The sequence below is a fragment of the Theropithecus gelada genome, chromosome 6 (genome assembly GCF_003255815.1).
Source record: "Theropithecus gelada isolate Dixy chromosome 6, Tgel_1.0, whole genome shotgun sequence".
NCBI classification, from domain to species: Eukaryota; Metazoa; Chordata; class Mammalia; order Primates; family Cercopithecidae; genus Theropithecus; species Theropithecus gelada.
The window spans coordinates 176,237,128-176,261,113 of record NC_037673.1 but is presented as its reverse complement, the minus strand read 5'-3'; the positions used below and the strand labels follow the sequence as shown (position 1 = coordinate 176,261,113).

At 41.1% G+C, this 23,986-nt stretch overlaps 1 protein-coding gene across 1 annotated transcript in view; it reads left to right on the top strand.

Annotated features, from left to right (window-relative positions):
• RNF130 (ring finger protein 130) overlaps positions 1-23,986 on the top strand; it is a 110,514-nt gene that overhangs the window by 17,567 nt on the left and 68,961 nt on the right. The window contains exon 2 of the mRNA XM_025387977.1: positions 13,187-13,381. Coding sequence (XP_025243762.1) covers positions 13,187-13,381 — 195 coding nt within the window. The remainder of the gene's footprint in view (positions 1-13,186; positions 13,382-23,986) is intronic.

Sequence of the window (23,986 nt, the reverse complement as noted above, 5' to 3'; positions counted from 1 at the left end):
GATCTCAGCTCACTGCAAGCTCCGCCTCCCGGGTTTACGCCATTCTCCCGCCTCAGCCTCCCGAGTAGCTGGGACTACAGGCGCCCACCACCTCGCCTGGCTGGTTTTTTGTACTTTTTAGTAGAGACGGGGTTTCACCGGGTTAGCCAGGATGGTCTCGATCTCCTGACCTCGTGATCCGCCCGTCTCGGCCTCCCAAAGTGCTGGGATTACAGGCTTGAGCCACCGCGCCCGGCCTATTTTTATAAAGCTCAAGTATATTTAGGAACGCCCATAGATAAAAGATCAATAAAACAAAAATTTAAAAAGTCAATTGTAGTTCTATATGCCGGTAACAAACAGTTAGAAAATAAAAATTTCACAATACCATTTAAAATAGTGTTGGCACTGAAAACTGCAAAGCACTGTTGCAAGAATTTAAAGATGTAAATAAACAGACTTTTCATGTTCATAGGTCTGAAGACTTGTTTTGTTAAGATACCTTTGCCCTTCCAAATTGACCTACACATTCAGACCGTCCTATGAAAATACTAGAAATTCGTATGGAAGTAAAAGGGACTCACAGTAGTCAAAACAGTCTTGAAAATAAATAATGAAGGGAATTCACATTTCTCAGTTTGAAAACTTACCACAAGGCAGTGTGGTACTGGTAGAGACATGGTAGATGGGTGAAGTAGAGCTGAGAACCAGAAAGAAACCCTTTTGTCACTTGAGTTTTGACAAGGGCGCCCGGACAGTTCAGACGGAAAGAGTAGTCTTTTCAGTAAAGGGTGCGGGGACAGCTGGATATCGGAGAAGTTAAAGGAATGTGCATTGTCTGAAAAGTTAAGTGGCCATCTGCATCTGTCCCTGGCGAGGAGGGTGACATGCCAGGGGCTGGAAGGAATTCTTTGCATTTGGTGATATAATGCAAAGTGACTAGAAATTTGAAAGAAAGCAACTGTGTCATTTTTTAAGTTTGCAAATCCTAGGACAAAGAAAGCTGGGTCATTACAAATCATCTCAAGAAGGAATATGAGTGATTAATTGAAGAAACCAGCATGGATGCGTAAGATATAAACAGCTGTTCTACTGAGATGAAGTAAAAATAGGTAACAGAAAAACCTGTTCTAAGAATGTATTTGCTGGCTGGGCGCGATAACTCACCCCTGTAATCCCGGCACTTTGGGAGGCCGAGGAGGGCAGATCACGAGGTCAAGAGATGGAAACCATCCTGGCCAACATGATGAAACCCTGTCTGTACTAAAAATACAAAAATTAGCTGGGTGTGGTGTTGCGCGCCTGTAGTCCCAGCTACTCGGGAGGCTGAGGCAGGAGAATCGCTTAAACCTGGGAGGCAGAGATTGCAGTGAGCCGAGATCGTGCCACGGCACTCCAGCCTGGCAACAGAGTGAGACTCCGTCTCAAAAAAAAAAAAAGAATGTAGTTGCTTTTTTACAATCTCTGCACTCATTTTCAGTGTCGTGTAGCCACGCTTGTTGCAGTTCTCAGGTTATTCTCTGTGGTAGAGAAAGCAAAAGCAAAAAAAGGTCTTGAGAAATGTTTCCATCCATCATTTCTTTGGCCCTGGGCAGTAGACCTATTTCTTTTCAACTTTTCTTGCTCTGAATATACTTTAAAAATAAATAAATAAAATTTTTGTGAGAAGCAGCTTTGCTTGTTCCTGTCATTACTGGCAACCTTCAACTTTCTGGGCTTTTTAAAGAAAAGTTGTGTAAGCCTCTAGCATCATCTTGTGTTTGCCTTTTCAGGTTTTGTTGAGTCCTCCTCAAAGCTTAATTTGTCTTGTGTGTTCTTGCTGCTTTCTTCGTGTAACGTGTCATTTTCTTTCTCATCGAGATGATTTGTTACTCAGCTTTGTTTGCCCAGGATTTTGTAAACTCTAAAATGATACGTTGCTTTCTTCCACGTGACTTGTCACTTCTGTTCGGGGCCTGCATTGGGCTTGGGCATCTGTTCACGGGGTCATACCTGGCCACTGTCCTGTGGGAGGCGAAGTGAATGGAAGCTGAAGGGTGAGATCTCTTCCGCAGCTCTGTAGGTGGTTGGAATACCTGTCGGTGCCGTATCCTGTCTGCCAGTTTTGTGATCTGTTAAAAACTTTTATCTTTACTCCATTTGGCCAGTTGATCTCAGCATGCTGTCGCATCGAAGTCTTATTTTCCTTGCTGCCTCTCAGAGGTGTTCTTGAGTGCTTCTGTTTACTTGGGATTCCTTGAAGGACATACGTTATCTGGACATAAAATACTTTTTTTCCCTCTGAATAATAGTAGCTTTCCATCATTATAGGCCAATCTTGAGACCTGCCTCAACAAGTCTCACTGATTATTTTCTATATTTAAGGTAAACGTTAAGATTTTTTCTTATTACTCATATTTATTGGTTTATGGATGTCTCAGATTATGAACACTTCAAACCTCATTTTCTCATGCGAGTAATCTCTTTCAGTCTTTTTTTTTTTTTTCCTATAATCCTCCATAGGGACTGATTTTATGATTTCCCTCATGTTCCCTTCCTCCCGCCCTCCTCACCAATTTAACTTGAAGTCCTTTGGTCGCTGGTTAGTCAACCTCTGGACAGATGGCTTCTTCCCTGTTAGTGCGAGCTGCGTGACTCCTGACCTGTCATAACATTTTAAATTATGGTCCAGGTAGCCCAGTCTCTGTCATTACTGTCATTGCGTCAGAGTCATTAGTACTGGAAATACTAGAAGAAAGAAGTGATGAGATAAAACAAGCTTGCTCCCACATTCTTTTCTGCCCAAGAGTTAATAATGCCTTCAGGCGCTGCTCTGGGTCACAGGTGGTATCCTTGTGTCCCTGTGTGTGGCAGTAGCAGTGGGAAGTTGAGTCTCCATATGGCCACTTGGTTTCCAACAGGAATTGTAGTCCTTTGTGTTTCAGTAAATGATGCTGTTAGCCAGAACTCTACACTGGAAAGAGATCACACGTGAGAGGAAGCTAATAAGTTTGGAGTGCTCGGTATTCATGGAGAAATGTCTAGCAGGCAGGTGAATATTAAACAGAAAAGCTCAAGAGAGAGATTTCGATTTCGATTATGATGTATACATAGTTGGTAGTCGAAGGCAGGGGAGTGGAGGATACTGCCCACTGAGAAAAGAGGGCCTAGGACAGACCCCGGCGAGGGTCTAGCAGTGGAAAATGATGAAGAATAGTTAGAGAGGTGGGAGGAAGACGTGATGGATAGGAGCCAAGAGAACAGAGAGCTTCAGGAAGAGTTGTACTCAGTACTGTAATTCCTTTGTGGAGCGAAGAGTGATGTGGATAAATAATTAACACTTATATTGCACTGTGACTCCAACTTTGTATGAGGACTGAGCTCTAATTTTTAGTTATTTAGATCTGTAGCATCTCTCTTGCATGAAGTATCTGTTGCATCATTTGTAATAGAAATTATTATTATTATTGAAGTTGACTTTTCATGCGAAGTGATTTGTATCAGCCGTCATTGAAACTTATCCTTAAGATGCTTTTTATTAGGTCATGGAGAACATCCAGCAGATATATTTGCGTTCTAAGGATGTAAAAAAATAATGAAAATCCATTTGAGATGTACAGTAACTGAGTTCAGCAGACACACGATGATGGACGGCTGCTGACAAGTGCGCTTGCTGGCAGTTCTGCTGTTGGAACGTTCCTGCGCATTGACTGCGGCGTCCAGCATTTAGGTGTCCAGAAGACGTTTTGCTGCCACCTTCTTAAAAATCCTGTACAAAAAGGTGATAATTTGTTGTAAGAATTTGTTTCTTTAGGATATAACTGAAGAATTACAAATTGTCACTTAGGAGAAACACAAGAAACACATTTAGTTTACTTTTTAAAAACACTAGAATTGGCCGGGTTTGGTGGCTCACGCCTGTAATCCCAGCACTTTGGGAGGTCGAGGTGGGCAGATTGTTTGAGTTCAGGAGTTTGAGACCAACTTGGGCAACACAGTGAGACCCTATGTTGGGGTAAATGCAAAAATTAGCCAGGCATGGTGGTGCATGCTTGTAGTCCCAGCTACCCAGGATGCTGAGGTGGGAGGATTACTTGAGCCCAGGAAGTTGAGCAGTGAGCTCTGATTGTGCCACTGCACTCCACCCTGGGTGACAGAGTGAGACCCTGTCTCAAAAAAAAAAAAAAAAAGACAGTGGAATAACAGCCCTGAAGTGCTGAGAGAAAATTAACAGTGTAGAATTTTTTACTTAATTAACCTGTCACTCAAGAATGAGAACAAAAGAAAGATGTTTTCAGATGTAAAAATACAAGTTTACCTAACAGATCCTCATTGAAAGAATTTCTAAAGGATGTAGAATGAGGAGGAGGGAAATGGAACACAGAAAGAAAAAGTGAGCTGTGAGGAGGACTGCGATGGTGAATTGTGTGTGTCACCTTGACTGGGCCGCAGGTGCCCACATACTTGGTCAGACAGTATCCTGAGAGAATTCTTAGGTTTCGGTCAGGGTTACCGTTTGAATGTGTAGACTGGATAAAGCAGATTGCTCTCTGGAATGTGGGTGGGCCTTATCCATGCCATTGATGGCCTGAGTAGAACAAAAAAGGGACCTTCCCTGGAGTAAAAGAGGGTTCCTCCTGCCTGGCTGCCTGACGGAAACCTTTGGCTCTTCTGGGTGCTGAGCCTGCTGGTCTTTGGCCTGGAACTGCATCCGCTCTGCTCAGGCTCCAGCCTGCCAGCTCACCCTGCAGACCCTGGGATTTGTCTGTCTCCATAACTGCCTGAGCCAGTTCCTTAGAATACATTCTTTTCTATCTACATGTCCATATAAAGAAATAACTAGATAAAGCTGGAGACAGGGACGGTGGCCCCGCCCACGACTTGATTTTGGACTTCTGGCCTTCAGAATTGTGGGAGAATACATTTCTGTTGTTGAAGCCGCCATGTTTGTAGTGCTTTGTTCTGGCAGCCCTAGGAAACTAATATTTAAGAGCCTTGAGGTATTCAGGAGAATAGAGGTACTGATTAATTCTAGACCTTTTATCAGGTATGCATGTTAACATTTTAAGGGTAGCCACTAAAAAAATAGAACTTGAATATATAGATGAGGAAAAGGGGGAAGTGAAATGTGGTCCATATATTCAAAGGCAGAAAGGAGAGGGAAAAAAGTATAAAGAAGCTTAGAAAAAGAGAATAAATAAGAACACAATAAAATAATAGAGATGAATCCAAATATATCATATACATATGCAAGTAGACTAAGCCTGGCAGTTGAGACTCCTTTTGCAGTCTGATTTAACCTGTGGGCTGCTTCTCAGAATAGTGTTAGGTGCAGGAGTAAATAGGATTAAAGAAAATCAAGTATACTGAAACACTGTATCAAAGTTTTTAAAATACTTAACATATTTGTGACATGGTAATACTTGTGTAGTTAACATTAGAAACAGGATTCAGTGGTGGGCCTAATCCTTTATCAGTATTTTGCAGTATTTGCAATAACCGTAATGTGGTTGCCGCCGGTTACAGAGTTGCAGATGGTTTGTTATCTATGTTTATAAATAAAGAAAATGCTAGCTTTCAGTTAGATTTTAGCAGAAATAAAGATGATTTCCCCTCATCCGAATGTGGCTCACTCCTGAATTCTGTCCCCGGAGCCTTGTCAAGAACGCTTGCTCTAGCTGCTGCTCTTCAAATGGGCGTCCTCTCCCGAAGAGCTCGCATTTCCCTCGAGGAGGGAAGGAGGCCGAGGGCTGGTACCTTAGCTGCCTCCCTGTGTCAAAGCACTTGGAAACCAAAGAAGCTTTCTTCTTAGGTTTTGGCCTTTTTGGTGGGTTTGAATTGCCAAGTATGGATTCTGATGAATTAAGAGCCACTCTATAGGGTCACCTTGGGGTTTGAAGTGAGCTGTTAATTGCCTGCCAGCCTCTGCTCATTTAAAACAGAAAACAGAAACCTTATGTAATTCAGGCGTCTGCCATCACTTCCATGCAGCCACATGCTTTAAGTGACACCTGTTTGAGCCCCAGAAGGGGGTGTGGGGCACAGAGGGATAAATGACCTAGGGTGAGCTGCACAGAAGTAAAGAGCTTAAATTACATACCTGGAGGGTTGGCTTTTTCTGTCTCCCACTGGATATGAACAGGGAGCTGTGTGTCTCCAGTTACTGCTGGCAGTCATCTTATAGTAAAGAGGGGACTCTTAGGATGAAACTGAAGCTACGGATGGCAAAGGGAAGAGATGAAAAGGAACCAGATCCTGGAGACACTGCCGAGGTGCTGAATTCTTCAACCCAAAATATGGCCCTGTTCTGAAACAGGATAAATTCCCTCTTCCCCGCATTTTTGAGATAGCATCTCTCTCTGTCTGCTTCCCGGGGTGGAGTGCAGTGGTGCCATCACAGCTCACTGCAGCTTTGAACTCCAGGGCTCAAGTGATTCTCCCACCTCAGCCTCCCTCCCAAAGTGCTGGGATTATAGGCATGAGCCACCGCACCTGGCCTCATTGTTTTTAATCAATCTAAGTCATTGATTTTGTTACATGGAACACTGGTTCTTCCTATGTGAGTCAAGCAGAAATTGCCTAGATTCGGAGGTTAATCCTGTAGCCTTTGATACAATATAATCCTATCACCTAGAAGCAGGGCAGAGCAACCAGGAAACAGATAAATTAGATAGAGTGATTTGCCATAAACTGGACTACAAACAAAGACTCCCTTCCATACCCCTTCCATGTAAACCAGTTGAAACCTTGAAGAACTCCTTTTAACTCATCAAGTCAAGGCCAGAGTTTTTGCTTGGAATGGAAGGGAATGAATTCCCTTCTGTGTGTGTAATTTTCCACTTTCCTCTCCTGATTCTTAGCATGCTGTCGACCTGATTTAGCTGTGTCTATTAGAAACTGGGTTCATATAAGTAAAAATGAAAAATAATTTCTCAAAAGAGGGCTGTTCAGCATGAGATGTTAGTAAACATCGTTGTTCCAATAAAAATTTTAAAAAGTGTGCTGTTGACATGGTGAAAACAAGCCCTGGAGAGTCCTGGGCCCACATCAGGGGAGGCAGAATACTCGGGACCATCAATATTGCAGGTTCGAGTGGGGGAAGAAGAGGCAGTAAAGACCCAAAGGATGACTGTGGTAGTTCAGGAGGAAAGCCTGGAGGAAGTGGGACCCGGGAGTGGAGAGAGGAGAGTGCTGGGCTGGGGCAGGCCAGTTTGGAGGACAGAGAGTGGCCTGAGATTTATTTTATTTATTTATTTTTTGAGACAGTCTCACTCCTGAGATGGAGTCTCAGTCTGTGGCCAGGCTGCAGTACAGTGGTGCAATCTTGGCTTACTGCAACCTCTGCCTCCCAGGTTCAAGTAATTCTCCTGCCTCAGCCTCCCAAGTAGCTGTGATTACAGGCCCACACACCATCCCAGGCTACATTTTGTATTTTTAATAGAGACAGGGTTTCACCATGTTTGTCAGGCTGGTCTTGAACTCCCAACCTCAGGTGATCTGCCTGCCTTGGCCTCCCAAAGTGCTGGGATTACAGGCGTGAGCCACCTACTCGGCTAGAAGAAAACATTTTCAATAAGACTAAACACCCAGTGAAGCTAAGTAATAAAAAGAAATGTTAGGTTTAAATGAAGGTGTAGAAACAGTAAGGTAATAAGTTATATCCATGGAAGTGGAAGAGAATGAAAGCTCGACCCAAGTCCAGTAGCTGCCATTAAAAATAAAATTAAGAAATTGATAACAGAAATGATGAATTGTATTTTTTTCTTTGAAACATAAAATCAGAATTTGACAGAAGGAAAATAAGGAAAGATAGGGTAGAAGCAGGAAATTTAAAGAATAAAGAAGTTATAATCTAATTCAGGAGCAGGAAAGCAACCAGATCATAGCTGACAATGGAGAAATCTAAATCTGGGGTAACTAATTAGTCTCATTTTTATTTTTACCCCTTTTGTAGGAAGCAACTGATAGAACATTACCGTAGGTCAGGATATTACCACATGAAACAGCTCTTTGCCACAAACTTTTTTTAAATGTCAGTTTTGGCTTAATTTCCCTGTCATTTTTCCCCTTTTCCTTCATCAAACGTGTTAAACATCTATGTGCCAGACATGTTCACAGGAGATGCTAGACCTCACATTCCGGAAGGAAAGCCTCAGAAGTAAACAGCCAGTTACTAATACAGTTGATAAATGCCAAGATGGATGTAACCTGAGGGTGCCATGGCAACTTGAAAAAAGCACCCAACTCCGTCTTAGGAGGCTGGGAAGGCATTCTGGAGAAGACATTTTGACAGAATCCTGAGGCTCGGAAGGTGGCGAGCAAGAGAGTTGGGACTGGCGTTTCAGGGGGATGAAGTGACACACACAGGCTCTGAGAGGGAGAGGCACATCTTTGCCACTGTGCTGTGCGGCCACCTGTTCTGACCATCACTGCAGAAAAATACTTCCTAGGCTCTCACTTCTGCCCCTGCAGCAGACTGACAATTCTCAGGGTAGGAAGGAAACCATTAGCCTACACTGTAGCATGGTGAGTGCTTCTTACGTGGCATGTTTACATTTCTAAGAAATGAGATTTTACTAAATCAAATGAATCAAAGTGGAGGAGAGTTTCAGACTGGTGGGGTGTGGAAGAGAGCTGTTTCGTTCCTACAGCCCTTTAAATATTTACATATTATTCCTACCTGAATATTCTTCCCCTTCTCTCGTTACAAATGAGATATTTTCCGAACTTGATCTTCTTGAATTTGTATAGTGTTCTAGGTTCTGTTACATATCATCTTACTTAGTTTTACAAGAGTTCAAGAGAAGAGTTTAGTCTTTGTTCTGTGTTTTTATGCTGGCAACTTCTGTACCTGCCTCCTTCCTGCCTGGGCAAGTTTCAGGGGTTCCATGTGGGTTCCAGCTCACACTGAATCTTGACCATCGTCCTGCCCTCCTCCCTCCTTCAGTCTCTAAATGCACTCTGTGTTGGCACCCTCTAATGTCAGCTTCTGTGCCGGTGCCAATTATGATGCCTCAGTAAATGTGGACGCTCTTTTTTTTCTTTTTTTTTTTTGAAACAGAGTCTAGCGCTATCACCCAGGCTGGAGTGCAGTGGCACAATCTTGGCTCATTGCAACCTCTGCCTCCCGGGTTCAAGCGATTCTCCTGCCTCAACCTCCCAAGTAGCTGGGATTACAGGCACACGCCACCATGCCTGGCTAATTTTTGTATTTTTGGTAGAGATGGGGTTTCACTGTGTTGGCCAGGCTGGTCTTGAACCTCTGACCCCATGATCCGCCCACCTTGGCCTCCCAAAGTACTGGGATTACAGGCGTGAGCCACTGCGCCCGGCCATGTGGAGGTGCTTTAAGAGTCAAGAGCAAGGCATTTGCCCCATTTTCTCTCTCTTTGGTACTTAGCATGTTGCTAAGCACATAAATTACTATTCATTTAGGTGAGGAGCCCGTAATTGTTTGGTTCCTGTCAAAAGGTAAATAAGTCTCATTACTTTTAATATTTTTGGACTCAGCAGGAAAAGCCCTAGAGGAAAAAAAAATTTAAGTTCTATAGTAAAATATTTTGTATTACCTATCTTGAAATTTTTATCAAAACCTCTAATAAGTTTTTTCTGGCTATATAATTAATAAATGCAAATAATTCAGAGATAGTATCCTCTTATAAAATTTGGCAGGTAAGAAAAATGGAAGTACAGTAATTCTGAATTGGAACAGAATTGCTATTGACAAATTTTAAAGGCTCATAGTTATATAGATACTTTATACCATAATATGTCTTCACTTAATAAATTTCTCAAATGTAAACAACTGGTATTAAATTTTGGGATAATACTGCTTAATCGTAGTCATCAGTCTTCTTGGAAAGTTGTTATAGAGCTGTTGTTTTCATTATTTATAGTTTCTTAATTACAGGAGGGAATAACTGGGTAGAATGAGTATACTAAAGTATTAAGTTCCTGTTTATGAAAACCTCTTACTTTCTTCTGAATAATAAATACCACTTTTTTGAACAGAAACCTCCTATCTTATTCTTGCTTATTTTGTATTGTACTACCAATATAAATGTTTTCAGAGACCTTTTATGGATGATGATTAGATGAATTTTGGGAAACAGGAAGTTTATTTTGCTTATACAGGCCATTGTTGGATTTTTTGATCATGCAGTTGTTCATAGAATGTGGTCTCAGTGGGCAGGATTCCTTCAGGAGAGTTTTAAAGCCCCCTGCAGTATGTTTGATAACTTTTGCTCTGTGGTTGCACCCCTTGCTGTGTCTTTTCATGCTTAGAACATTATGAATATTACTGAACTGCTGTCATCTGAGTGGACTGCGACACTGTCAAAAGGAAAGAGGTAAAGAAGATGAGCCTTGGGATCTGTGAGTGGTGGTTACTAAGAGCGGAGGAGTGTGGGGTGCTGCTGAGCTTGGGGAAGCCCACATATTTCGGCACAGAAACTCCCAAGGGCGCCAAACTGGATCACCAAGACAACATAGGATGAATGTCAGTGAAACAAACAAAAGGAAAGAGGTTTTTTTAAAGCATTAAGAATGAAGGAATTATTACTGTTTTTAGAGATAGAGTCTTATTCTGTCACCCAGGCTGGAGTGCAGCGGCATGATCATAGTTCACTGTAATCTTGAACTCCTGGGCTCAAGCGATCCTCCCATCTCAGCCTCCTGAGTAGCTGGAACTACCATGCCTGGCTAATTTTTTTTATTTTTTATTTTGTATAGAGATGAAGATCTTACTATGTGCCCAGGCTAGTTTTGAACTCCTGGCCTCGAGTGGTCTTCCCACCTTGGCCTCCCAAAGTGTTGGGATTACAGGCGTGAGCCACCATGCCTAGCCAGAAAGAATTACTGTTGGCTTTTTCACATGTAAAACTCTGTGAGATAATATCTCAATCTTTATAAGTAAGTAAAAATTAAAGATGGGACAATTTCAGTAACCTGTGATGGTTACACAGCTAGTAAGCAGTTGATCTAGAACCTGGAGCACAGGTCTTGCTGATTCCATAACTATGTTGTTTCCTCTTTACTACGTTGTACATGTATGCGAGACCACAGGGAAGAAGAGATTAGTCACAGACAAATGATTGTTACACAGAAGGCAAGGGAACACATCACTTTAGATATTCTCGATTTTGCGTTTTCTTCCAGGGTTTGTGCAGCAGTGTGTTTTGAAAAATAACAAACAAAACACCTAAAACCAGTTCTTTGGTTATTCCCTGTTTGGATACAGTATTAGACATTTTTCTAAGACAGGAGATTATCATAACAGGTTGCCGAGCTGCTTTTATTTTAAACAGCATAATTATCGATGAAACAGATAGTGCTGAAAGTAAACAATCTGTTTCAGGATTTTAAAGTTTTACAGTACATCGACTGTGTCTTTCAATTGCTCCTAAAATTGTGACATAGGCTTCTATCCCCCTATTTAATTTGGTTGAGGAAGGGTTAAAGTTTCAGAGTGCAGAAACCTTTTAAGGAACAGGGTAGGTAATGGTTGTATACAATATCAATCATGAAAAATTGTGAAAACATTCGTCCTCCATTTCATGTAATGCGAGACCTCTGGTAGCAAATATGCTCTTGTTGCAGTGTCTCACCACAATTAATTATAAGAAAATCTGGAGAGAGATATTTAAGTGGGAATGATAGATGTAATAGTTCTCTGCAGTTAGTGACATCTTTACATTTTACAATTTAAGTAGTGTAAGTGTTTAGTTTCTTTTGCTAAGCTTGTGCTTCCAGGTGTGTGGAAAGCCAACATTTTCCCTCTGGTGTCATCTCTTTATCTACTACAATTAATACTTAATGTTTCTATGATTTTTTTTGAGACAGGGTCTTATTCTGTCACCCAGGCTGGAGTTCAGTGGTGCCATCATGGCTCAAGCAATCTTTCCCACTCAGCTTCCCCAGTAGCTGCGAATTCAGATGTGTCCCACCACACCTAGCTAATTTTTTGTATTTTTTGTTTCACTTTGTTGCCCAGGCTGGTCTCAAACTCCTGGGCTCGAGCAGTCTACCTGCCTCAGACTCCCAAAGTGCTGGGATTAACACGCCTGAGCCACCACATCTTGCCATGTTTTTATGATTTATTTACTTCTGATATCACCCTTTTAGATCTATGTGCTGTGTTCACTTTCCTCGCTTCCTTCCTGGCACACAGAGGACCGACAGGGCTGACTCAGGGCACAGGGCTGGCACCCTCCGCCACTGTGTGCCAGCAGTCTTCAGACACTACCTTTGGTGACTTCTCTTCCCTCCTGGACTACCCTTCTGTCTCGTTTGAACCTGTTATAAATGTGAAAGTGGGAGTGGGAAGAGCAGCCGGGGGCTTCTTAAGATTTGCAGAGGATGTCAGAACCATGATGGCCATATGTGCAGAGTAAAAAATTGAGGAGCTTACTCTGACAGATTTAAATGTCCTTATGAGTATTTTAAATAAACTATCCCAAAAAATCCAGAACAGTGGCCATGTAATTTGTAGAACCAACATTCTTAGTGTCTTCTTATAACCTGTTAAACAGATGGATACAGTAAGTGTATCTTGATAGGGAGTTGTGGGGTGACTTTTGCTAATATAAATTAGAGGAATAATACATTTATTCTACCTAGATGTTATTTTAACTACTTCACCTTTCAAATATAAGCCAAAACCAAACTTGTAAATTTTCCTTAGACATTGATGAAGAATTTTGTTCAAACATGGTTGAATTTCAACAGGATCGCTTAGTAACTGAACCAAGGATTACGTTGGCTTCCTCATCAGCCCCCAGTCCAGTCTCCTGCTTTCTCACAGTGGGGGTAGTGGTGGTGGGGTGTGTGTGGAGTGGTGGGGTGTGTGTGGAGAGGGCTAGCACCCAAACACGAGTGAGTAAAAGTCGGGGTTACATCAGTCACCTGGGTTTCTCATTTGTGTTGGCCTTTTCTTCCTCCTCCCTTTACCGCCCTGTACTGGATATTATCAGTCTTTTTATTTTTTAACAGTCTGTAAAGTTAAGAAATTTTCATTGTTTTAATGTGCATTATATTGCAGTTCATTGGAGCATCTCTCCCTGTAGATACTGATTCATTGCATTGTTTGTGGATGTGTTCATAGCTCCGCTGGCTACAAGCTGCTTGACGTGCTTTAGCTCTGTGTGGTATTCAGAAAGCAGCTGACGCTTTGATAAAGACTTGGTCAGTTTTATTTATCTTTCATGTGTATATTTCTTTTTCTTTTCAGTTGCTGATCATCTGGGCTGTGATCCACAAACCCGGTTCTTTGTCCCTCCTAATATCAAACAGTGGATTGCCTTGCTGCAGAGGGGAAACTGCACATTTAAAGAGAAAATATCACGGGCTGCTTTCCACAATGCAGTTGCTGTAGTCATCTACAATAATAAATCCAAAGAGGAGCCGGTTACCATGACTCACCCAGGTAAACAAAGCATGGGGGCTGTTGGTTTTGTTTTTCTTCTTAGAAATCATTGCTTTATAGGTAAGCGTTCTGCCTCTGCTGAAGCCATGTAATTTCCAACATAATCCTATTAGTATTGCCATTTGTTCGTTGGGATACATGTTTTTCCCCCATAGTTGAATTTCTTCTTCTTCATAAGTAATGATGACAGCAGTCTGTACAACTTGGACTTATTAAATCACTGGCTGTGATTAAATCCTTAGTTGTTTTGCGTTTCTACATTTTGCTTACTAACTTCAACAAATAATGTATTTGATTTGGAATCATTCACCCAGGTTATGTCACGGATTCTCAAGGATTACCTGTCTGGGAAGGATTCTGTTTTCATCAGGATGAATGTTGAAACTGACTTAGTAATTCATATAATTTCAGTAGTAACAATGCTTCTTTATTTCTTCTGGAAGCAGTCAGGGTATTTCTAATTGTTTAATAACAATAGTTGCAGTTTATTGAGCACTTACTATATAAATGCCAGGCGCTGTGTGATGAGTTTTTTAAATATGTTTTTTAGACAGTTCTTACAATAACCATGCGTGATGTAGGTTCTCTCTCATCTTACAGACTAGGAAGGGGACTGAAAGAGGTAAGGGCCAACAGAAGAGGGCTCACACCCCAGTTTTGTTGATGTTCCATTAGTTTCACCACTCTGTCTCCTTACGTTGAAATCTAGATAAAATTTAGTTTTGCATTCATGAGAATTTTAGAGTTTGACTTATTTAAAGAACTAACTTTTCATCGTGTAGTTTTTACATAATGACTTTTAGCAAGTTTCTTGCAAAGACTTGCCCACCTTAACTGAGAGTCATTGGTACTTCCCTGCACATCTTGATAGAATGGTGCAGGTGGATTTAAACTTTAGTGCCCTCTGACTTGTTGTCTTCCTTTCAAACTAAGCCTTAAGCCTTTTAGAAGTAAGATTACTTTGGGAGGCTAAGGTGGGCGGATCACTTGAGGTCAGGAGTTTGAGACCACCCTGGTCAACGTGCTGAAACCCCTGTCTTTACTAAAAATTTAAAAATTAGCTGGGCATGGTGGAGGGCACCTGTAATCCCAGCTGCTGAGGCTGAGACAGGAGAATTGCTTGAGCCTGGGAGGTGGAGGTTGCAGTGAGCCGAGATCACGCCACGTCACTCCAGCCTGGGTGACAGAGCAAGACTCCATCTCAAAAAAAAAAAAGAAAGAAAAGAAGATAAGTAAGGTGTATTTTTTCCAATCGCAAAAGTAACACATGCTTATTGTACAAAAACTGAAACTAAAGGAAAACACAAAGAGTGAAATAAAATGTGTGATTTTTCACTATTGAGAGATCACTGGGGTCATGTAACTTTTAATTTATTCAGGGAAACCAAAAGAAAATTAAGGAGCAGTTTAATTTAGCTGGACATCTGTGTGGAAACACGGGGCTCAGGAGGGTAGTTTTTCTGCCGGGTTTCAGAGCAGGTGCCGGTTTGGTTTCCTCAGTTATCTCAGAGGGAAGAAAAACTGTTTAAAAATTTGGGCCTAATGTAACTTATCTTCATTCCATGCTGATTTCTTCTTTGCTTAAAACACGAAGAAAAATGAATAGGGAGAAATTCAGCTGAGCAAAATGAATTTTTCTTTCTTATTAATGTTGTTTTACTTACACAGAACCACAGAGAAGTAGCTAAAATGAGAGTCTTTTAATAAAAGTATGAGAAGATCTGGGAATTATAAGAGGGAATTGAAATCTTAAAAAAAATTTAAATTACTTGTATTTAAAAAGGACGGGAAGCCTGTATCAATGCAGCATTTCCCATCCCTGTTCCTTGAAATGTTAGTTTGTTTAGATATGTTCCTAGAGGACTCATGGGGACACAAAGTTTCAGAAAATCCTTGAAACATAGTCCACATCTAGGGGCTCCTAGTGCTTATTAACATTTCTGGGTCTCTGAGAAGTCTTAAAGAACCTGTTTTGGCTGGTCGTGGTGGCTCACACCTGTAATCCAAGAACTTTGGGAAATACTAGGTTAATCAAAGTAAAACATAAAACAGGCTTTTTTTTTTTTTTTTTTCTTTTTTTGAGACAAGGTCTAACTCTGTTGCCCAGGATGCAGTGCAGTGGTACGATCACTGCTCCCTGAGCGTGGGGAAGACAAGGTAGGAGGGTTGCTTGAGCCCAGGAGTTCAAGACCAGCCTGGGCAACATAGGGAGACCCCATCTCTACAAAAAATACAAAAATTAGCCGGGTGTAATGGTGCATGCCTGTAGTCCCAGCTACTTGGGAGGCTTAGGTGAGAGGATTTCCTGAACCTGGGGAAGTTGAGACTGCAGTGAGCCGTGATCACACCACTGCACTGCATCCTGGCGACAGAGTTAGAACCTGTCTCAAAAACAAACACAAAACTAAACAAAAAACCTGTTTTATTTTGATTAATCTAGTGTTTCCCAAACCTATTTGACCATGTAACTCTTTTTATCACAGACAAGTGTTTAACAGCACCAATTAAAGAAATGCAGGGGTATAGTTTGAGGATATATTCTTAGGAAATGGAAGCTTTGTAAGGCAAACAGTGGAGGTGTACATAAGAGCAATAGGAAACGGCCTTAGGTTGTGATTAGGTTCATAGACAGTTAGAAAAAGTAATGTGGGAAACTAAACTGGGTAAATTGGTACGACACTTTGGAGAGAAATTTGGCATTGTCCGGTGTAGTTAAAAGAATCTGCACACTGTGATCGGTAATTCCACCCCTAGAGACACACTCTACTTTTCAAGCGTTAAAACTTTAATGTGCATCTCGGAATCTTGTTAAAATGCAAATTCTGATTCAATAAGTCTGGAATATGGCCCAACAGCCTGTATTATTAACAAGTTTCTAGGTGACACTAATGTTGCTGGTGTACAGATCTTGCTTTGAGAAAGAAGGCGGTAAAGAAAGGAAACCTAGGTTTTAGTCCCAAATTTTCCACTGAAATGCTCTGTGACACAGGCCATGTTGCCTCCTGGGTGGGGGTTGGAGTATAGAGGCCTTCTATAAGGCCCCCTGTGACTCTCAATCTAGACTCTGTGGAAGGCCATGGATCCCTGTGGTGGACACAACCGCCGTTTCCCCGTCTCTCACATTTCACCTCCAACCACGTGGGAGCCAATTGGTAGATGTCATATATTAACACAAGCACCGGTAGCCTCTCTATCCTTCTTTACACCCTGTTACTCTTGCACTTGTGCACGGACAACGTGTATGAGAGTATTACAGCATTGTAACAGCAGGTTATTGAAAACACCTGTGTCTGTCATAGGAGCCTGGGTTAATTGTGGCATGTTTATGCAGCAGTTAACTGTCAATGAATTAAAGCTACATGCATTACGTAAGTCTCCCAAACACAGTAAGTTATAGAAGAATATTTAGAGTGAGATATCATTTGAATAAAATTAAAATGCAAAACATTTTAAGTAAGTAATTTAAGAGCATGTATATAGGTATAAACTAAGAAAAACATAAATAAGATTAATAAATACAAAATTTAGGATAATGGTTGTCTCTGGAGAGGGAAGAAAGGAAATAGGATCAGAGAGAAGTAAATGTATCTATAATGTTTTATTTATTAAGCTGAGTGTGTGGGTAGACAGATGTTTATTATATTCTTTGTAATTTTTGCTTATTTGAAATATTTCAAAATAATCATTAGAGGAAAACTTTGTAAAATATTTATAAGGTAGCATTAAAAATAATAGAGAAGTAGGGGTAGCACTCCCGGTAAAGACCAAGTGAAGAGACCAGCAAATCCTCTTCCAAAAAAGCACCTAAAAAACTGGACAGAATTGACAAAGCAGCCATTTCAGTGTTTTGGATGTCAATGAAGGGACAATAATCTGAGACACATTTATGCTTTGGAAAACTTCTAGACCTCAGGTAAGAGCAATGGAAATTTGTGGTTTAGCAGGGTGCTGCTTCCCAAACACCCCAAGCTGTGCTGTATGGAGTTTCTGCCAGTGTGGAGCAGGCTGCAAGGACTGGCAGTTTCTGTCTGCAGTGGTGGGTGACACCAGTGTCCAGTGTCACTGTCTGTGGAAGTGACTTCACAGAGGCAGGCTACCACAGGAGAGCCAGTGACTGGGCAGTTCCTAGGAAACCAGTCTTATTAAAAAGGAGGAGGAAAAAGAACATAGAACAAGAAGAAACTGAGTGGACACGTCGTGGTTGCACATCGCAGTGAAAATAGATTTCATGTGTTTAACCCAGCCTGTCACTAAACAAAAGTGAACAAGCAGACAAGGCAGCACCACCAGCTTTAAGGGGGAAAATATCAGAATCCAGAGGTGCTACAATATATTGTCTAAAACGTTCACTTTTCAACAGTTTATAAGACATGCAAAATATAGAGATGTCTGACTCATATTCAGGAAAACAAAAGTCTATAGAAACTGCCTGTGAGTGTTCCCAGATAGTGGATTTAGCAGAGAAAAGCTTCAAAGCAATTAATTTAAATATGTTCAAAGACCAAAGGAAACTGTATTTAAAGAAATAAAGTATGACAATAATGAATGGCAGCAATGAGACAACAGATAGAGATTCTCAGTAAAGAACATAAAAATTATATAAAAGAGCTGAGCCAGACAGACATTCTGGGATTGGAGAGTACGGTTTTGGAAATGGAGAATTCACTGGAGGCCTTCAACAGCAGATTCGAAATAGCAGAGGGAAGAATCCATTGAAGGAAAATGAACAGAGCCTCAGATGCCTGTGGGACACTATCAGACACACCAACATATATCAGAGACCCAGGATATACAAAGCAAAAACTGACAGAGTGGGAAGGAGAAACAGACATTTCAACCATTATAGTTGGAGATTTTAATACCCTACTCTTAGTAATTGATAGAATAGCTAGATAGAAAATTAGTAGGCATATAGAAAACTTGACCAACACTATTAACCAACTTGACCTAGCCAACATATGTAGTACATTCTACGTACTGACTAGAGTACACATTGATTTCAAGCACACGTGGAACGTTCTCTAGGAGAGACCATATGGTTGGCTATAAAACAAGTCTGAATATATTTTCAAAGCCTGAAACTGTACAAAGTACATTCTTCAACCACAACTAAAGAAGAAAATCTGGGAAATTCCCAAGTATTTGAAATTAAGCAACACACATCTAAATAACACATGGGTCCAATAAAAATATCAAAAGGAAAATTTAGAAGCATTTGGAACCAAATGAAAATGAAAACACATCAGCATTTGTAGGATGCTAGGAAAGAGTTCTTAGATGAAAGTTAATAGCTTTAAATACCTAAATAGCTTTAAATACCTGTCAGTAAACAAAGATCTAGAATCATTAAACTAAGTTTTGCCTTCAGAAACTATAAAAAGAGGAACAAACAAAACCCCAAACCAGTAGAACAAAGGAGTTAATAAAGATTAAAGGAGAAATAAGTGAGACAGAAAAGTCGTAGAGAAAGTCAATGAAACCCAAAAGTTGGTTCTTTGGAACTATCAATAAAATTGACAAACCTTTAGGTAGACTGACCAACAATAAAAAAGAAGGCAGTTTACCAAAACCACAACTAAAAAAGGACATCACTATTGACTCTACAGAAACTTAAAGGATTATAAACGAATATTGTGAACAACTTTATGGTAACTATAACTATGTCTGGGGTCCCCATGACCATCCACAGGTTCAGTGACTCACTAGGAGGACTCACAGGACTCACCACATAGTTACACTCACAGTGAGTCACTTTTATTAGGTAATGGTGGAAATCCTCCCCAAATCCATGTTCCCAGATGCCACCCAAGGGCCAACATTGTTAGCAGGCCTTTTGAAGGATAGTAGTTCAAACCTGCTATGTTTACTTTTTTCTCTATACTGACAAATTAGACACCTTGAATAAAATGAGCAAATTCCTAAAAATATACACGTTGTCAAAATTCACTCAAGAAAAAATAGCAAATCTGAGTAGACCTATAATAGATAAGAAATCTTGACCGGGCACGGCGGCTCACGCCTGGAATCCCAGCACTGTGGGAAGCCGAGGTGGGTGGATCACGAGGTCGGGAGATCGAGACCATCCTGGCTAACATGGTGAAACCCCATCTCTACTAAAAATACAAAAAATTAGCCAAGCGAGGTGGCAGGCACCTGTAGTCCCAGCCACTTGGTAGGCTGAGGGAGGAGAATGGCATGAACCTAGGAGGCGGAGCTTGCAGTGAGCTGAGATCACACCACTGCACTCCAGCCTGGGTGACAGAGCAAGACTCTGTCTCAAAAAAAAAAAAAAAAAGAAATTGAATTGGGGATTAAATCTCTTCCCATGAAATTCACTGGTTTAGTCTGTCAAATATTTAAAGAAAAAATAATTCTAATCCATCACAAACTTTCAGAAAATAGAGAACATTTCTCAACTTACTCTGTGGAGCCGGTTTTTACCTTCGTATCAAAGCCAAACAAAGATATCCATGAAAAATATATGCCAATATCCCTTATGAATGTAGGCACAAAAATTCTTTTAAAGTTATTAACAAATAGAATCTAGTAACATATAAAATGGATTAGATTCATTACCCCAGAAGTGGGATATATAGTTGTTTTTTTTTTTTTTTTTTTTTTTTGAGACGGAGTCTCGCTGTGCTCCCAGGCTGGAGTGCAGTGGCGCGATCTCGGCTCACTGCAAGCTCCGCCCCCTGGGTTCACGCCGTTCTCCCGCCTCAGCCTCCCAAGTAGCTGGGACTACAGGCGCCCGCTACCGTGCCCGGCTAGTTTTTTGTATTTTTAGTAGAGACGGGGTTTCACCATGTTAGCCAGGATAGTCTCGATCTCCTGACCTTGTGATCCACCCGCCTCGGCCTCCCAAAGTGCTGGGATTACAGGCTGGAGCCACCGCGCCCGGCCTTGTTTTGTTTTTTTACATCTGAAAAATCAATAGAATAAATGAAAAAGCCAACTAACCATTTTCAGTAGGTGCAGAAAAAGCATTTGACAAAATCTCAGTACCTATCATGATTTAAAAAAAAAAGCTTTCAACACATTAGGAAACATCCTCAGCCTGATAAAGGGCGTCTATGAAAAAGTCACAGTTAACAGCATATTTGATGGTGAATGACTAACTGCTTTCTCCCTAAAATCAGGAACAAGCCAAGAATGTCCACTCTCATTCCTTGATTTGGACATTATACTTACTCAGCATTTTTCTTGTGGTTTTAGCCATTGTAAACAGGGAAGAAAAAACTAAAAGGCATCCAGTTTGGAAGGGCAGAAATAAAATTCATTATTCACAGGTTATGTATGTAGAAAATCAGATAGAATTTATTAAAAAGCCACTAGATCTAATAAACAAGTCTAGAAAGAATGTAGAATACAAAGTCATTATACAAAAACCAATTGTATTTCTGTCTCTCTCTTTTTTTTTTTTGAAGGCAGAGTCTCACTCTGTCGCCCAGGCTGGAGTGCAGTGGCGGAATCTTGGCTCATGGCAGCCTCTGCCTCCTGGGTTCAAGTGAAAGTGATTCTCCTGCCTCAGCCTCCTAAGTAGCTGGGATTATAGGCGCGCACCACCATGGTTTCACCATGTTGGCTGGGCTGCTCTCGAACTCCTGACCTCAAGTGACCTGCCGACCTCAGCTTTCCAAAGTGTTGGGATTACAGGTGTGAGCCAGTGGGTCTGCCCAAAAGCCACTATATTTGTATATGCTAGCTATGAACATTCCAAAAGTGAAATTAAGAAGAGTTCATTCTCGATAGCCTAAGAACAAAAACTTGTTAAAAAGAAATATAAGAATTGCACATTGAACCTGCAAACATTATTGAGAGAGATTCAAGAAAATCTCAGCCAACTGTGGTAGCACATACCTATAATCCCAACACTTTGGGAGGCCAAGGCGGGAGGATTTCTTGAGCCCAGGAGTTTAAAACCAGCCTGGGCAACATAGGGGGACCCTGTCTCTACAAAAAAATAAAAAATAAATAGTGGTATGCACCTGTGGTCCCAGCTACTTGGGAGGCTGAGGTGGGAGGATCGTTTGAGCCCAGAAGGCAGAGGTTGTGGTGAGCCCAGATGATGCCGCTGCACTCTCGCCTGGGCAACAGGGCGAGACCCTGTCTCAAAAAAAAAAAAAAGAAAAAAAAAATCTGGATAAATGGAGAGACCTTTCTTATCCTTTGATTCCATTGTTCAATGTTGTCAAGGTGGCAGTTATCTTAAAATTGATATATAAATTCCTTGTGGTACGTACCTATGCAAATCATAGCATGTGTTTTGTAGAAATTGATAAGCTGATCCTAAAATTATGTGGAAATGCAAAGTGCCTAGAATAGCCAAAGCATTTTGGAAAAAGAACAGCATTAGAGGACTTACACTACTCCGTTCCACAACTTTAGTAACCAAGGCACTGTGGCAGTGGTAGAAGGATACGCATATAGATCAATGGATCCCAATTGAGAATCTAGAAATAAATATATTTATGGTCAGTTCATTTTCAACCAAAGTGCCACGATCATTCAGTGAGGGAAGAACAGTCGTTCAAGCACTAGTGCTGAAACAATTGTTATCCACGTGCAAATTTAAAAAAAGAAGCCAGGCCTGGTGGCTTGTGCCTATAATGACAGCACTTTGGGAGGCTAAAGTGGGAAAATCGCTTGAGCCCAGGAGGTTGAGGCTGCAGTGAGCCAGGATCGCACCACTGCACTATAATCTGGGCCACAGAGCAAGGTCGTTTCAAGGAAGGAAGGGAGGAAGGAAGGGAGGGAGCAAGGGAGGGAGAGAGGTATTTGGACTACATAAAAATGACTTCACTTGGATATTAGACAAAATGTAAGAGGTAAAACTGTAAACTTTTAGAAGGTAGTCTGTGATTTTGAACAAGAAGTTCTTGCCTATGACTCCAAAAACACTGTGTATAAAAAATTAGATTTTATCAAAATTTGAAACTTTTGTCATTCAAAAGAAACCATTAAAACAATGAAAAGATAAGCCACAAACAAAATATTTTTGAATCATACATCTGATATAGGACTTGCATCCAGACTATATAAAGAACTCTTATAAATCAATAAGATAAACAACCTAGTTTTACAGTGGGCAAAGGGTTTAATAATTAGACATTGTATTATCATTAGACAAATGCAGTCAAAACAACAGTGCAACCGAAACAATACTGTTTCACATCCTCTAGAATAATTATCATTAAAAAGTCATACAGTACCAAGTTTTGTTGAGGATGTGGATAAACTAGAATCCTTATGTGTTGCAAGCAGAAATGTGAAATGGTACAACCAGTTTGGAAAATAGTTTCGCAATTTATTTAAAAGTTAAACATAAAAATACCAAATGACCCAGCAGCCCGCTCCCAGATATCCGAGAGGAATGAAGACAATGATGTGTCCACACAGAGACTTAGTCCATGCAGAGACTTACACACAAATGCTCGTAGCAACATTGCTTATTATGGCCAGAAAAGTAGAGACAATGCAGGTGTTCATCAACTGGTGAATAAATAAACAAGTTATATGTCCATAAAATTGAATATAGTTCAGCAACTGCAGTTGGCCCTTGATCAATGAGAAGGTTAGGGAGGGACACCTACCCACACACAGTCAAAGAGCTGCGTGTAACTTCTGCCTCCCACAAAATTTACCTTTTTTTGGGAAATGGAGCCTCAACTCTGTCTCCCAGGCTGGTGTGCCATGGTGCAACCTTGGCTCACTGCAACCTCTATCTCCTGGGTTCAAGCGATTCTCCTGCCCCAGCTTCCCGAGTAGCTGGGATTACGGGCCCGTGCCACCATGCCCAGCTAATTTTTGTATTTTCAGTAGAGATGGGGTTTTGCCATATTGGCCAGGCTGATCTCAAACCCCTGACCTCAGGTGATCCACCTGCCTCGGCCTCCCAAAGTGCTAGGAGTACAGGTGTGCGCCACCATGCCCAACCCCAAATTTAATTACTAATAGCCTGCTGTTGACTGGAAGCCTCACTGATAACATAGGCGATTAACACATCTTTTGTTTGTTTCATATGTTATGTGCTGTTATTTAAGAAAACGTTTTTAAGGAAATCCTAAGGAAGAGAAAATATGTTTACTCCTTATTAAGTGGAAGTTGGTCACATCCCCATAGTGGTTTTCATCCTTATCTTCTTCCCATTGAGTAGGCTTGGGGGATAGGAGGAAGAGGATGGTGGTCTTGTTATTTCAGGGATGGCCAAGAAGGAAGACAATTTGCCCGTAAGTGGATCTGCACAGTTCACGCTGGTGATGTTCTCAGCTGTAATTGGAATTAACTCCTGACACATGGATAAAGCTCAAAAGCATTAGCTAAATGAAAGAAGCCAGACACAAAACGCTACTATTGTATGATTCCATGTATATGAAATGTCTAAGAAAGTCAAACATTCAGAGACAGAAATCACATTAGTGGCTGTGTAGGGTAGAGGTGGGCATGAAGATTAATTGCAGTGAGCATGAGAGAGCTGGCATGTTGGCAGGCATCAGTAATCCCAGCTACGTCGGAGACTGAGGCAAGAGGCTCCCTTGACCCCACGAGTTCGGTGGGCAACTACAGCAAAACCCCCATCTTTAAAAATGAAAGTAAAACACCAAA